General features: G+C 57.9%; 7 protein-coding genes across 7 annotated transcripts in view; 2 read left to right on the forward strand and 5 right to left on the reverse strand.

Moving 5' to 3' along the window:
* GGTG_01332 (verprolin) overlaps positions 1–2,730 on the reverse strand; it is a gene marked incomplete at both ends in the record, with an annotated part of 4,141 nt that extends 1,411 nt beyond the window's left edge. The window contains one exon of the mRNA XM_009219094.1: positions 71–2,730. Coding sequence (XP_009217358.1) covers positions 71–2,730 — 2,660 coding nt within the window. The remainder of the gene's footprint in view (positions 1–70) is intronic.
* Positions 2,731–2,979: 249 nt separating this feature from the next.
* Positions 2,980–3,492, forward strand: GGTG_01333 (hypothetical protein; the record flags this gene model as incomplete). The annotated part of the gene is made up of 1 exon (XM_009219095.1): positions 2,980–3,492. The coding sequence occupies exon 1, from the start codon at positions 3,070–3,072 to the stop codon at positions 3,490–3,492; it is 423 nt and encodes a 140-aa protein (XP_009217359.1). The 5' UTR covers positions 2,980–3,069.
* A 1,002-nt stretch (positions 3,493–4,494) lies between these two features.
* Positions 4,495–5,625, reverse strand: GGTG_01334 (heat shock protein 30). The gene has a single exon (XM_009219096.1). It carries the CDS (start codon positions 5,503–5,505, stop codon positions 4,705–4,707), a length of 801 nt encoding a protein of 266 aa, XP_009217360.1. The 5' UTR covers positions 5,506–5,625; the 3' UTR covers positions 4,495–4,704.
* A 469-nt stretch (positions 5,626–6,094) lies between these two features.
* GGTG_01335 (hypothetical protein) lies at positions 6,095–7,571 on the reverse strand (the record flags this gene model as incomplete). Its single annotated transcript, XM_009219097.1, has 3 exons — positions 6,095–6,971; positions 7,076–7,395; positions 7,503–7,571. 3 exons carry the CDS (start codon positions 7,569–7,571, stop codon positions 6,095–6,097), a joined length of 1,266 nt encoding a protein of 421 aa, XP_009217361.1.
* Positions 7,572–8,476: 905 nt separating this feature from the next.
* On the reverse strand, positions 8,477–10,280 carry GGTG_01336 (hypothetical protein). Its single transcript, XM_009219098.1, has 2 exons — positions 9,606–10,280; positions 8,477–9,505 (listed from the first exon to the last, which is right to left on the reverse strand). Exons 1-2 carry the CDS (start codon positions 10,146–10,148, stop codon positions 8,651–8,653), a joined length of 1,398 nt encoding a protein of 465 aa, XP_009217362.1. The 5' UTR covers positions 10,149–10,280; the 3' UTR covers positions 8,477–8,650.
* Positions 9,701–13,429, forward strand: GGTG_01337 (hypothetical protein). The gene is made up of 2 exons (XM_009219099.1): positions 9,701–10,969; positions 11,031–13,429. Exons 1-2 carry the CDS (start codon positions 10,754–10,756, stop codon positions 11,643–11,645), a joined length of 831 nt encoding a protein of 276 aa, XP_009217363.1. The 5' UTR covers positions 9,701–10,753; the 3' UTR covers positions 11,646–13,429.
* On the reverse strand, positions 11,759–13,797 carry GGTG_01338 (hypothetical protein; the record flags this gene model as incomplete). Its single annotated transcript, XM_009219100.1, has 5 exons — positions 11,759–11,786; positions 12,057–12,117; positions 12,256–12,363; positions 12,451–13,379; positions 13,499–13,797. 5 exons carry the CDS (start codon positions 13,795–13,797, stop codon positions 11,759–11,761), a joined length of 1,425 nt encoding a protein of 474 aa, XP_009217364.1.
* Between the last annotated feature and the right edge of the window lie 758 nt (positions 13,798–14,555).

Consider the following 14,555-nt stretch of genomic DNA (forward strand, 5'->3'; position numbering starts at 1 on the left):
CCCCATGGGCAGGCAGGTCCAGGCGCGGCGGGCGCCCTCGAAGCCCGCGCGGGCCAGGCGGCCGAGGAACATGCGCGACGGGTTCGGGTCGTAGCCGAGCGTCTTGAGCGCGAAGCCGAACTCGACCGCCTTGGCGTTGCCGAGCGGGCCCGCGTTGACCACGTCCGAGTCCATGACGGAGAACTCGAGGAAGCCGCCCGGCTTGAGCACGCGCATGCACTCGCGCAGGCACGACTCCCACTCGTCCTCGCCGTTCTCGCCCACGAGCTTGAGCACCGAGTGCAGCTCGCGCGCCGACACGAGGTCGAACTGGTCGTCGGCGAAGGGCAGCCGTGCGAGCCGCTGCACCGCCACCTGCCGGTGGTTGGGCGGGCCCCGCACGTTGCAGTTGGACAGCTGCCGGATCGCCTTGGTCGTGACCGTGTACACCTTTGTGTTGGGGTACTGCAGCGCCGCGTGCCACGCCCAGTCGCACGTCGCCTGCCCGCCCAGGTCCAGGATCCGCGTGCGGCCCTCGGGCGAGTTGGTCATGCGGGACATGCGCGCCAGCCGCTTGTGCACCGGCGCCCCGATCAGCCGGCCGCCGTTGAGCAGCTTGGTGGCCGCCACGTGCCACGCCGCCGCACTCGCCTGCGACAGCGCCTCACTCTCCTTGTCGGCCCGCAGTTTCTCTGGGTCGTCCGTCACCACGTCGTCGCCCCGGACTACGTTGGTGCTCATGCGCTTCTTGGCCGAGAGGGGCACGACCGACAGCTGGTACTTTCCGAGGAGCTGGTTCCGGTGAGCCTCACGTAGGGAGACGCGCTGGGCTTGGAGGGCCTCGAAGCGCGGCAGCCGGTTGACAAAGGCATCCTTGTGGTGGGCGCGCACAGTGTAGTCCGTAAAGGCTCTGTAGTACGCCGACTCCTGCCGCACAAGCTTGGATGGGAGCTTCAGGGGTAGCGCTGGAGGCTTCACGACCTCGGAAAAGCGGACCGACTTTTTGGTTTGTGCAACCACCATTTCCGTCCCGGCAACGCGACTCTCCGAGGACGCGGGCTCGACTCCGACCTCGGGTTGCTTGGCTAGCACCACGTCCTTGGCAGGAACCACCGGCCTCTTCTCCTCCTCTTCCTCCTCGTCCTCCGTTGAAGATATCAACCCCGGCTCCTCGTCATCCTCGTCGTCGACTTCGGGAATGCAGTCGACACCCTTCAGGTATGCCCTCTGTGCCAAGAGCCAACGCTCGGTGCGGTCGGCATGTGTGCCTTCGTACTCCTGTTGCTTGGTGGCGTACAATTGCTCATTTCGCAGAACGAGTCCGGCCGGGACAACCTCTGCTACTGGCGAGGATGGCTCCTCGTTGACATGTTTCAGGGCGTCCAGGGGCTGAACAGCAGGGATCCGCACGGCGGTCACCGGGGTCTGCTGCACTGGAACGGCGGTCGCGAGATCATCCTCCACGGCCTGCCTGAGAGGCATCTCGACGACCTGCTCGACAGGAGACGAGGAGAAGTCGCCGGCCGGCATGTGGAGAGCCCGGACCGTGGGGGTGGGCATCGTGGGGGCGGTCTCTGTGTTCCAGGGAGCCTTGTAGAACTGCTCGGCGGTCGTCGAGGTCGGAGGGGCGGGCTCGGCGGCGGCGGGCGGCGCGGGCCAATGCCAGGTGGTCCTGCTGCGAGGAGAGAGGCCAGAGAAAAACCCGCCCGGGGAGGGAATTTCCAGCCTGGTGAGACCGGCCAGCGAGCCGACGGCGGGCGACTGGGGGATCGAGGCGCGAACAAGGTTCCTGAACAGGCTCGATGGCTGCTGGAGCATCTCGGGCATTTGCTGGGGCACCTCGATGACCTGCTGGGTGCGCTCGAGCTCGTCGGCCTCGGAGCCAGAGCTCGAGAGGGAGGCGAGGGTAGCCAGGGCCCCGGGCTGCAGATGAACGCCAGACCAGTTGCCTTCGCCGCCGTCCTGTCCGCCGATGATGGGGGTGGGGGGAGCGGACATCTGCGCCAGCTGGTCCGAAGTCATGCTGCCATCGAGCGAGGGTGGCGCAGAAACGGTCGGAATGTCCAGGGACTGCTGCGCCTTCATGTACGACATGACGGCGGGGGACATCTGAACGATGGAGGTGGGCGTCGGCACGACCGGCGAGGTGAGCTTGTTCTTCATCTTGAGCCGGTCCGACCTGGCAGACCAGCTCTCGGGCTCGGGTACCGGTGCCGTGCGCGCGCCAGGGATGACCAGGCGAGGGAGTGGCTTGCGCGGCACCTCGGCTGTGGGGCGGACACCCGACTTGCGGCGCGAGCTGTTGCGGCGGGCGATGCCTCCGTTCCTGAGCATGTCCTGGCGGGGCACGTCCTCGTCCGACACATCGTAGAGGTCGTCGAATTCGGTGACGTCGGTCATGGCGCTCTGGCGCCTGTTCCAGGCATCGGAGGGGTTGGAGGACGTCGACTCGGAAAGGCTCTCGTCAGCGGAAGCCGAGGACGGCGACGAGGGCAGGTCGGGGGCCGGCATGAAGTTGAAGCCCCGCGGCGTGGGGAAGTGGTCCCCAACAGGTCCCAACCAGGCTTGGATCTTCATGTCCGAGCCCAGGCTGCTGGCGGCGGCGTGTTGTTGGGTCCTCCGCCGGAGCTGTGCAGTGGGGGGATCCTCGTTATCATCCTCCATTATAGTATTAAGAAGCCGCCCGACCTTTCGACCCTGCGAAGGCGACGGGGGCTGATATGTGTTCGAGGTCAGCGGGAGGCTGGCCATTTTCGTCTCTGCGTGCAACAGTGAGATGGTTGTTTAATGGAGCGACGGCATGCTACGGCGCAAAATAGAAAAGACCGTCCAGCGGAATGCAACGCTCAGCGCTCGTGGGAAGACAATGTAAGGGTGGAGCAAAAGGAAGGAACGATGGGACGACACTTCGCTCTACGAAGCAGTCTATTCTTGTAAAGGCGCAGGAGGCGTGGAGAAGAGAATGGGGAGGAAGAGAGGAGGAATAAGCAGTCAGCTCTGCTGGCCGGGGGACCGATATAGTCTTTAAGGGTGCGAAGGGGTGTGGGCACGACGGCCGGCTGGGCAGTCGGGAGGTATCTATCAAGGCAGATGCGTGGATCGGACGCGCGAGAGAGCGGCTATCGAGTGCCAGTCACACACGCCCTCTGGCCGGATCCCAAGCCCAAGCCACTGGGCAAGGGGGGGTGTGGTGTGAGCCCAGCGTGGTGGTGCGAGCCTGGTTGCCTGGGTACGGCCAGGACCAGCGGCGAAGGACCCGTCATGCGCGCAATGCCCACAATGCCCGCGGCGGCCACCAACAAGAAGGCGCTCTTGGGCGCTGGCTTTGGCGCCCTCGGTTGCCACTCGGCTGCGATGCAGGTCTGGCGGCCAGAGGAACATCGGTCCCGGCGCGGGAATCTAGGATTGCATTGCGCGAGACCGCAAAGAGTGGGGACCGTCGTGCGTCGTAGTGCGTCGGCCAGCGTCCAAAGACAGTGCACAAGGCCCGACAGGGAAGGTGGTCGATATTGAGTGCTGCCCAATCACGGCGGCAGGAGCTGGTGTAATTTTAGAAGCTTCAAGGACTGAGGCGCCAACCGCCAACCAGACCCCACGATCACAGCAAGGTCGCCGACTGCCGTCCAGTTTTGGCAGGTCCGGGTGGGGCAGCCCAGCGCTGTCCTGGCCAACCACAGCCCTACGCTCCAGCCCGGCGCTTATATGGAATCGAAGCGCCAGCAGAGCCCCCGGCGACTCGCTTCGCGTTGCGCCTGGATGGGAAGAAGGACGGAGGGGATGACGAGGTGACTCACGTGCAGAGATGGGTCTAACGGGTAGATAGCTCGATGGAAACCGACTTAGCTTCTCGCGTTGCCCAAGGTGAAGTGTGCTAGCAAGGAGCTTGCATTTGAGCTTCCTCACCCCCAGGACAGATCGCGCATTTCCCTTTTGGGAGATTACGGGCGGCCTGAATAGGTCGTGGTCCGCGTGGGTATTGATGTGCAGACCCGAGGCTGGACGGTGTGATATTGGAACATCGCACATTGAACATGTGTGCCATCTCGGTCTAGGCGCTGAGCTGACCAAGCGGCACAGCGGTTAGATCGTTGCATGCACTGCCTAACTGGGAAATCCCCCTAGGAAGTCATCACCGCCTTTTACACACAAACGGTATCATCAACAAGAAGCGTTGAATAGTACAGGTTGCATAATGCCCGACGTCAAACAATGCATTCACGAAACACCAAGACCAGTTGCTTGGCCCTATCACGATCCTGCTTGCGCCCAGGAGCACTTTGGTCGCGTCGCAAGATGAGGAAAGCTTCGGTGTATCCCCTCGTTGGTTGGTGACGTCCGGGCAGTGGGCCTTGGTGGCTGTGGCCCTCTAGGCGGCCTCGTGCGCATGATTCCATGGCCCGGTCGATCGGATTGATTCGATGTGCAGCTGCACTCCCTCTAAATGCATGTCAATTCACGAGCATTGACATCTCACACGCGAGTTCTTGGGTGCTATTGCGAACTTTCAATTGATTTATCTTAGTTGGTCTGGTGCCGGGCTGAGCAGCGTGTAAGTCTGAAAATGGAAACAACAAGGATACGTCCAAACTGTAAACTCCAATACATCCAAGTTCCCCCTCAAAATGAATGCCAAAGTCTCGAAAATCAGGATATTACCCCCTCCTCATCGTACGGAATGCGGGTCGTTGAAAATCCATCCTCCGTCGCCACACTTGGCGAATGCTCTTAGACAATGTCGATGCGGCGGTTGGAGCGCTTCTCCTGCTTGGGGACCGTAACGCGGAGGACCCCGTTGGTGAGCGAGGCCTTGACGGCCTCCTCGTCGACCGGGACGGGGAAGGAGAAGCTGCGGTGGAACTCGCCGACCGAGCGCTCCTGGAACCAGTACTTGTGCTTGGGCGCCGCCGCCTGCTGCTGCTGCTTCTGGTCGGCGGCGGCGGCGCCCGACTGGGCCACCTCGCCGCGCTCCTTGGCCGCCTCGGTCTCCTCGTCCGTCACGGTGGCGTGGTGCGACTCGCTCGAGGGCGAGGCCGGCCTCTTCTCGCCGCCCTCGGTGATGGCCGCCGTCGTCGCCGGCTCGCCACCCTCCACCAGGCCCGCGGGCGGGTTACCCTCGGTGCGCCGGCGCTCGACGCGGCCGTGGATGGTGATGGTCTGGGGCTCGGTGAACTCGATGGAGACGTCCTTGCGCTCGGCGCCGGGGATCTCGCCATGGAGCTCGTACGCCTCCTTGGTCTCGACGACGTCGAACTTGGGGTTGAAGGAGGCGCGGAAGACGGACGCCTGGCCGCCGCGCTTGTGGCTCTGGTGGTTGTCAAAGGCGTCGATGAAGCGGAAGAACGGAGCGAGGCTCACGTCGTCGTTGTTGTTGCAGAGGTTCCTGGCGAAGAGAGACATGTTGGTGTTGCGCGACCTGACACTGTAGGGTCTGGAGAGTGTAATGTTGGTCTTGCGGGTTGCTGGTCGCAGGTAGCGGGAGGAGCGAGGAGCGATGAGTTTGTAGGTTTGCGCTTTGCAAGATTGCATGCAGTATGTTCAGATTGCTTTGGATGTTATGTTTGATGATGTCGATGGAAAGAAAAACTCGACTTCTTCTCGGGAATCAACGGGCAGATTTATACACGGGTAGTCCTGTGCCAAAGACATCTCGAGCCTTCTCGAAACTGCGCTCATTACGTGAACCATTTCGAAACGATGTCCGTAAATCACCAGTTTAGACGCGTCTCGAACCTGCATGCGGCTTCTGGAAATGTGGTAATCTGCTATGAGTTACTTCGAGAAGTGTCTTTGTGGTTCGTGAGAGTTCGACCCAAGTTTTTGATGCTATTTAGAAAGCGCTGGAGCTCGCCAGGGGCTTCGATTGGATTCCAAAGCACGAGACCCGCCACCAAGTCAAAGACCCACTAGCGCCTTCATCAGCAACATGTGACATGCCTGACAAAACACCTGTCTTCATTGGAAACCGACAGAAACAGGTTGATAATGAAATCTGGAAAGGATGCACAGCATTGTGCCGAGTTTCCATGCTATCGGGCGCCGCCCATGTATAATGACACCCAATGCACTATCATGTTCTATCAGCCTCTCGTGCTCCTGCACCGACCCCTGTTTTTCATTACGACTGCCCCAGGATTTCCTTTGCAATCTTTGCCTGCTCCTCCGCAGAGAGCTTGAGATCCTTCCTTGCCTTCTCTGCCTTGGCCTTGTCAAACCTCCACAGCCCGCCGGTCTTGTCGCTGTCGCCGTGGACTGCGAGCCCGACCACGGGGCCCAACGTGGTGAGAACGGAGTCGGGCGCATCGGTGTGGATGGTGAAGTAGCGACGCTGCCACATACGGCCCTCGGAGCGCTCCTTGGCGCGGAGATCGCGCTGTGCCTGCTCAATCTTGCCCTTTTCGGCGCCGACAGTGTCCAGGTCCGTCTTGGCAATGGCGGCTGCCACCTTGGCCCAGGCGCGGCGCGACTCGAGCGGGTGCTGCTCTTCGATCGGCGCGACTTTCAAGCTCGTCGACGGGACCTCGGCCGCCTTGTATGTCCCAACCAGTGTGGACGACTTGTTTCCCTTGGCTGGGCCAGAGTAGATCTCAAACGACGTGGTCCACTGGCCCGTGACGTTGTAGAGAACCTCCTTCTCGCGGCCTGTGGGGTACAAGACTGCCGTGACGCTGTTCTTCTTGCCCGAAAGCCATCCCTTGCCGCTGTAGTCGATCTTGGCCGTGAATCCGGACGACGAGGTGATGAACGAAGCGCCCTCGAGCTCGATGAATGGCGCACCAAAGATCAACCCCTCGATGTGCAGGGCCGGTAGGGTTATGAGGAACGTCTCGCTCTGAGGTGGGTCCGACGCCGGCACCGGCACCGTGAGGACGGCATGCCCAATCTGCTTGATATTTATCGTTTTGATAAACGTCGCCTTCTGCGCGTTGTATCCCTCCAGCTGTACACCGGTGGGCAAGTTGGTGATGCAGTACGCCGTAGCTGGCGGGTGGTGGCTGTAGATGGCGGATGGAGTTTTAGCATCAGCCCAGCCTTGCGTCCAGTGGCCCTGTCTGTGAGCCATGCTGGCGGTGAGATATCTGGTTTAATGTGCCCGTACCTAACCTGCTCGCTGATAATCTCGGTGATGCCGGCCTCATCCTCCCACCTGCCCAGGAAGAGCTCTCCGAGGAAAGGATTCAGGGGCTTCTTCTCGTTTCCGTATTGTTCGCTACGGCTGGCGTACTGCTGCTTCAGGGTGGTCAAGAACCACTTGAGCACGAGGAGAGCTCGCTTCTCGGGGGTGGTTTCCTTGGCGGGAGCTGCGAATATTGCCGGGTGCTCGCACCAGTAGGAGCTGAACTCGGTCAAGCTGGTCGAGGAGAGGATGAAGGGAGGAGCGGTCAGGCTGGAGAGATCGCCGTTGAACGAGGCGATAGACTGGATGATGGGGGCGACGAGCCTCGGCGGTTAGTGAGGGTATCTTGGATGCGCTTGTAGCGAGTCGCAAGAACGAGCCATCGTGTGAGGAGAGGGTGCGGTCTAACCTTCAGGAAGGCAGTCCAGCCCGCCCCAGACGCTTGGGAATTGGTAGCAGGGGCCGACGATGCGTCCATTGCGTCTTGATAGTGGGTAGGTAGGTATGTAGGTACCTAGGGAAGCAGGTGCCGGGGCGAGTATCGAAGAGAGACGTGGATAGGTGGGTAGGGCAGGTAGTAGTTCTGTCGACGTCGGGACGTGCCAGTAGGGATCGTGCTCAGGGTGTTTGTTCGGGTCGGGGTAATAGGTCTCCGTATGGCGGTGGCAGACCCAGAAATGTCTTTGGAGTCCTGTTGCCGCGAAGGGCGTTGTAGTCCAGTCGGGACAGGCGGGTGGATGCGTCCAAGAAGGTGCCAGAAAAGCAAACGTCGCGATGGCCAAGAGAAAGAGCCCCTGTCAGTCCGGCACGGTTGAGGTTGGGCAGGCGAGATTTTAGATCGAGTTTGGTCGAGGGGTATTGACGTATGTAAGGTCCGTGCGGCAGCAATCTGGGACGGGGTGGACATGGTGGGGTGCACAAGCCATCCAGACGGCGACCGGTTCAGGGGCGGAAAGCCCAGATCGCCAGGCATGCTTTCCACGGGGGTTCATTCAATAACTCTGGAATCGTGAAAACAACGTCGCGATGTCCATAAAGCTGCTAAAAATTCAAGTTGGGCAGAAGTAGGCTCACGAGGGAAAGTCTAGGACGAACACCGCTCGGCGTGCTCTGGGTATGTACTGATACTGCAATGAATATTCCATCTGGCTTGCCTTCACTGACCCTTCAAGGGCCGAGGTGACGTAAAGCTGGATGTATTCCATTTAGCCGCCGGGCTACGGCCATTGGCACACGATCTGGTGCTCCTGACTTGCTGCCCTACCATCCATCAGGAGCCCTACACGGTGCTCGTTGTCCGAGACCATCACCCTAGATGGCTGCTCCGCAAAATAAAAGTTCGATGCGGGGAAGTCTCGTGCAGAGACATTCATTGCAACAGGGCGGAAAGAAGGAAGAAAAATCACATAGACCAGGTGGGTAGTAGGTGGTACCTACTTCGCCCGAGGGGAGCGCCATGGGTATCCTATGGTATGCAGGATCTAAATGACATTTGACGCCCGCTTCGTGCTCGAAAATCGACTTGTTCAAAGATTCCTGATAACGTGCATCATGTGATCAAGCATCGCCGGACTGCTGCTGAACACCTCGAGCCTCGCAGCCCTCCTGCAGCGACCGTATCCGACGGACGTTTATACCAGAACTCACTCCTTCGCGCTTGACCGCTCCTTTGTCTCTTTCCCCTATTATGAACCAAGGGGCCAGGTAGCATGTTTTTGCCTCCTGTTCCCATCTCCATGCCAGGCACCCGGTCGACTTGATGCAATAGCCCAAACAGCGCTCCGCAGACCCGACATTTTTCTTGATGATCATGTTCTCGTCATGTGGTGGCCCGACATGGTCCTCCCCCTCCCGAACCTCGAGCTCCCCAAAGACGTTCAGGTCGGGTTGTCTATAGATCCCCCAGAGCTCGCTCCAGAGGACAGGCTCGGCAACGTTGCGGAACGTTTTCCCAACCTCGAGCATTTGTGGCGGCTGGGCAAGGGCGTGGAACGAGATGAGCGGTGCACAGAACCGGTCGGCGCGGATGCGTGTGGCGCGTGGGCGCTCCCCATTGAACAGGTGCTTGTACCGCTCCTCGAGATACACGCCAACCTTCATCAAGGTGTGGGCTACGAGGCGGTCGCCCCACGTCTCCGTGAGGGAGTCAAGATAGGCGGCGCGCACCGCGTCGGGGCGTTCGTCAAAGAGACGACGCATCGCAGCCTCGGAGATGGCGATGCCCGAGCCGCCATGCGCGAACCTCCCCTTGTAGTCGCCAACCGCATTTCCGAGGTAGATTGGTCTGGACGAGTCCATATGGCCAAGAAGTAGTTGGAGAGACGGCCGGATGATGTACGTATCGTCGTCAAGCATGAGGTACCATTTCCGCCGGGGTAGCGTTCTCCATGCTAGTTCCATGGCCGGGATGAACTAGATGATGTAAGATTCTGTGTAGATTTTTTTCGACGCTCCCACGTATACTTCGTACGCGGGAACTTGCGCGGAGTAGGAGGCATCATCATGATCGTACCTTCATGGCATCAAGCTCCCAGCCAAATTTCTTTCCTATTTCTAGCGCAGGGCCGTCCTTCCCAGCCTTGATAGCCTCGGTCATCTCTCGGTACACGCGGATGCGCTTGGCGTCCTGGAACGAGGCCAGGGCTTCATTCTCCATGGCAGCGGCAAGCATGTCGCGCACCTGAAAGTCCTGCCCGTCGGTCTGGTGGTGGGAGGAAAAGTCTCCAACAACCAGCACCGCTTCGTCGCGAGCACCGGCCAGCTTCATGCCGAAGGCGTCGAGCTGTGCGGGTAGGCGGGCCTTGGTACCGTACCCCGTCTTTAAGATGAAGGCAACATCATTGCCCCAGTCGATGGGAAAGCGTGGCGGCTCAAAAAACCAGTCCTCGTTGGTGTACGGGGTTGGTAGTAGCGAGAGGACGCGATGTGTGGTGAAGCGAAAGAATAACAGGATGCGGCTGTCGGCGGGCAGAAAGAAGAGGACTATCAGATTCCAAACCAGGGCGGCGGCCAGGGCCTGCAGGGCAATCCTGCGCGCCTGGCGCGGCCGCATCATTGTCGGTGTTGGCGCCGTGCAGACGTGGTCGAGCGGAGCGGGATCGGTTCGCGAATCTCACTAGTTGGTGCAGTAGTCGTCCTTTTACTGTCGAAACATAGGTATTGAATTGCTAGGGCTTCACGTGCTGCCTCGAAACACGCGTTATGGCATTGCGTGATACAGCGAGATAGGCGAGGACCCATACAGTCGGAGACCAATCAAGGATGTGGCCTGGTACCCACAACTCCACCCATTCAGTGGCCCCAGATTAGGCCCGCTGGACGACGATGACGACGTGCAGGGTCTCCAGTTCGTCCGGTTGACTAACTAACATGGACCCCTTCCACATCGATATATCAAATTTACGGCTTTCGTCCGCGCCACATCGTGAGGATCGTGATATCTTGCTGCCTCAATAACTAGACGGTAGCCTAAGAAGGAACGAACGCTATCGGCGAACATCAATCAACCTATCTACGATGCCTCCTGGTCTTGCGGGTCCCTGGGCTCGCAAATAGGATTGGTGTGTTCGCATCGTCGGACTCTGCTGCGCTGCCCGCTCCCAGGCAGTGGGCTGAGCGGGCGTGCAGCATTTTAGTGTATAAAATGCGGCCCGCCGTGTGATGGCGGCATGGCGGCATTTCCCTTCCATTCCAGCGGCTTCAAGCAAGTCAAACACTACCCACCTTGCTACTATGCTTCCGGTATTGGGTCAGATCTCTTGGGCCCTCACGGCTCGTGTCGTGGGGCTGGCCCTTCTCCCCCAGCTCTCGCGTCTCATCTACAGGCTTGTCACGACTAGACTATATGTTAGACGTGTCGCCCGAGAACACGGAATCGTGAGTCGCTCAAGGTCTTAGCGATGCCTTGAGCCGCCACCACTAACCCCCAAATTCGCAGCCCCTGATCTCTCACAGGCTTCTTTTCGGTCACGCGGGCTCCGTGGCCAAGGTCACAAGCAAAGCTCTAAGTGACGTTTGTATAGGTTTGATTGGTCGTCTGATTATTGAAGAGTATCCTGATATGGCTGCGGCCGGTGCCTTCTATCTCGACGTCCTCCCAATCAACTTCCCCATGCTAGTCGTTACACATCCGGACATGATGGCTCAATTAACGCAGGAGCACAGCCTTCTCAAGCCCGACCATCTCGGCTCTGTAGCATTCCATCCACTGACTCAAGGCCGTGACTTGGTCTCGACAAATGGTCGCCAGTGGAAGACTTGGAGGAGCGCTCTCAATTTAGGGTTCTCAAGCATCAACATCCTGAAATTAGTCCCGGCCATGCTCCGAGAAACGTCTATATACCTGGATTTCCTGCGGTCTGCTGCGCGTGGCGGGGAGACGGTCCAGATCCTCGATTACACGACGCGTCTGTTTGTAGACATCATCGGACAGGTGGTTGTCAACTCCCGCTTGACGGCCCCAGACTCTTCGGCGATATCGGTTATCAGGCATACTCGAAGGAAGTCCTCAGTTCACAGGCGAAGGGCGGAATACCCATTAAAATTAGCATGAGACAGTAAGCAACGGCATGGCGACAGGATATCGTGACGTCCCCAGCAGTACAATATCCCCAAGTAGATCTCTGAGCATAGCGAGCCAACTACCTCCTGGTGATGTTCTTATACCTAATCCTGTGCTGTCTGGGTGTCCTTGCTATTGCACGGAACAATCCGCGGATCAGTTGAGTCTGTCACCCAAGACAGGTTGCACTTGGTCGGCCTGTTATTCCTGGGCGGCTATTTTTAAAGCGCACATGTCTCATATTGGCTCCGTGCCCTGATCTGCTTGCCGTATTTGAAGAAGACCCAGGGCACAGGCATCAACGCGAGGGCGATGAGTCCCAACAATGTACCAGCCCATGCCACTCCGAGCGTTGAGTACATTTGAACTGTAAAAAGGGGCGAGGCTGCCGCCAGACCATACCTCGCCAGACTGTTGGCACTCATAGCGCTCGCAATGTTGGAGCCAGTATACGTGTCGGTTACTAGGGGTAAGTGAACAAGGATTGTTAGGCTCTGTATTCTTCCGCAATACGACGCTCCCGAAGTACGACGTACTTTTGGTCTTTGCCTTTTCGGAACGGGGCTTGGTTGACCATTTCCAGAAGCAGAAGAATACTTACAATACTGAGTTAGACTGACAAAAATGCAAAAGTTCCCCATAGCGAATGGAACGATGGCAACGACGGGGCTCACCCACGATATCTCTGGACGGGCAGTCCAGGCAAACCCTATAAATCGCGGCATCGTCAGTCATATAGCCCTAACAGGGATTGCCACCTGGCATAAGAAAAGGTAGCCAGCTCGGTTTGACATACAAAAGAGCCCCAAAGGAAGGCAGGCGCTCCCGACCATGGCGGGATACAGTCGATGCTCCGGTGGTACTCCGCCTGGCGCGTACTTGAGCAACTGCCGACGGTAGAGCAGGATCTCGCAGAGGACGACGGTCAGGGAGCCTAGGATGCAGCCGAAAACCATGGCGAGGAAGACAAGCCCGGACTGCTCGAGCGCAAACGAGTACACAGTGGCGAAAACGTACGGAACGGCGGCGAAGAAGCTGAAGAGCGTGGCGAACTCGCACGCCACGTACAGACACACAAAGCCCACGACGGGCTCCGTGAAAAGCATGTGCAGCGGCCTCGCAAGCGCAATCGTGACGAACTCGCCGGCCCTAGCTCTCCAAGACCCCGACGACTCTCCGGAGAGACCGAGCTGCCTGGCCCGCCGGCGTTTCAGGACCGGGTGGTACGTCTCGCGGCCGAGGGCGAGGGAGACGGCCAGGCCGAAGCCGAGGAAGAGCGCCAGGACCCACTGGGACCAGCGCCAGCCCTGGCGCTGGACCACGAAGGACCCGACGACGGGCGCGACGCCGGGGCCCATGAAGGTCATCAGGAGGAAGACGGTCGAGGGCAGGCCGCGCTCGGCCGGGCGGAACGTCTCGCTCAGCACGCCGGCGACGATGGCGAGCGAGGGCGCGACGCAGAAGCCGGCGAGGAACCGGAGGGCGCAGACGCCGGCGAAGGTTGGGCAGAGGCCCGCGCCGACGGTGAAGACGACGCCCAGCGGCGTGGAGGCCATATACACGGGGTACCTACCCACCGTCTCGGAGAGCGGCCCGCCGACGATGGGGCCGAGGGCGAGGGCGAGCACGTACAGGGAAAGCGGCAGGATGGCCACGGTGCCGGACACGCCATACTCTTGCATCAGTTGGCCACGGCCGGGGGTGATGATGGATGTGCCGAACGTCCTGCCAGCCAGGGGCGTCAGTCTACCAGCGCTTTATGCAGTGCCCATCCGAGCGGAAGGCAACAGATATCTTTTGCAGTGCAACCTTGGAGTAACAGGCCTGGGTGTGGAACAACTTACGCAGCAAGGCTCACAGAAGCGGCCATCCATACTTGACCCAGTTTCCTACTTCTCGGCCAGTTGAAAGGGTTTATCGGATCCGAGTCCCAGTCCCAGCCTGGCATCTCCTTTTGCACCGCCTCCACGACTCTCTGGTGGCTTTGTACGGTTCCTGGTTGGCCATGGACGCTTCCGCTATAAATGCTAGACTCGTTTCCATCAGTCTGAAGCTTTCTCCCGACTTCTCCGGAGCTGCCTTCCGAGTTGGGAGTCGAGGGCCCGGTTGCGGACGCACCCGGCCTTTGCGATAGCTCGGTCATTATGAGGCGACTTCGCTGTGTACTCCGCGGCCCGGGTTCTGAAAGTAATTTGTGTGTGTGCGTGATTCCAAGAAGAATCTTGGCCTTGCAGGATAAAACGAGCACTTTTCCATGTCATCAGAGTTGGAATGCCTTCGCTACACGGCCAGAATGTGCCCTTTATTATCTTGCAAAGGAGATTTGAGATTACGATACCTCAATTCCCATGCTGATTACTCAACGTACAGTCGGAGGACAAAAATACCGAGGAACTTTTTCAAAATAAAATAGCAGCAGTTTGCATAAAGAAAAACCACGGTATACAAATAAATATGCGTAAAATAAAAATATTACGTGCTAAACCGTTTATTTTACTACACAGCCCAATTTTTATTTTACTTTGTTTCTTTGTATTTAATTTATAATAAATTATATAAGTAAATACGTTTTTTAATAATTAAATTTGCTATATTTTAAAACGCAATTAAAAATATATATTTATATGTAAACTTTATATAATATTTGGTACACGTATTATTTAAAAGCTACAAAACGTTTTAAAACCAAGTTATACATAAAAATTATTTTTATTTTAATTAGTAATATATTTTTAAACCCCGATAAAAAGTGTTTAAAAATTGTAATTTAATATATAATTAATTAAAAAATAACCGTTTAATAATATGTTTTAAAATTTATATATACTATAAAACCATTAGTTGTATTTATAAAATAACTTATTTTACTATCGTGCACGTATTGTGGATAAAGTTATAGCA

Source organism: Gaeumannomyces tritici (genome assembly GCF_000145635.1).
Source record: "Gaeumannomyces tritici R3-111a-1 unplaced genomic scaffold supercont2.1, whole genome shotgun sequence".
NCBI lineage: Eukaryota > Fungi > Ascomycota > Sordariomycetes > Magnaporthales > Magnaporthaceae > Gaeumannomyces > Gaeumannomyces tritici.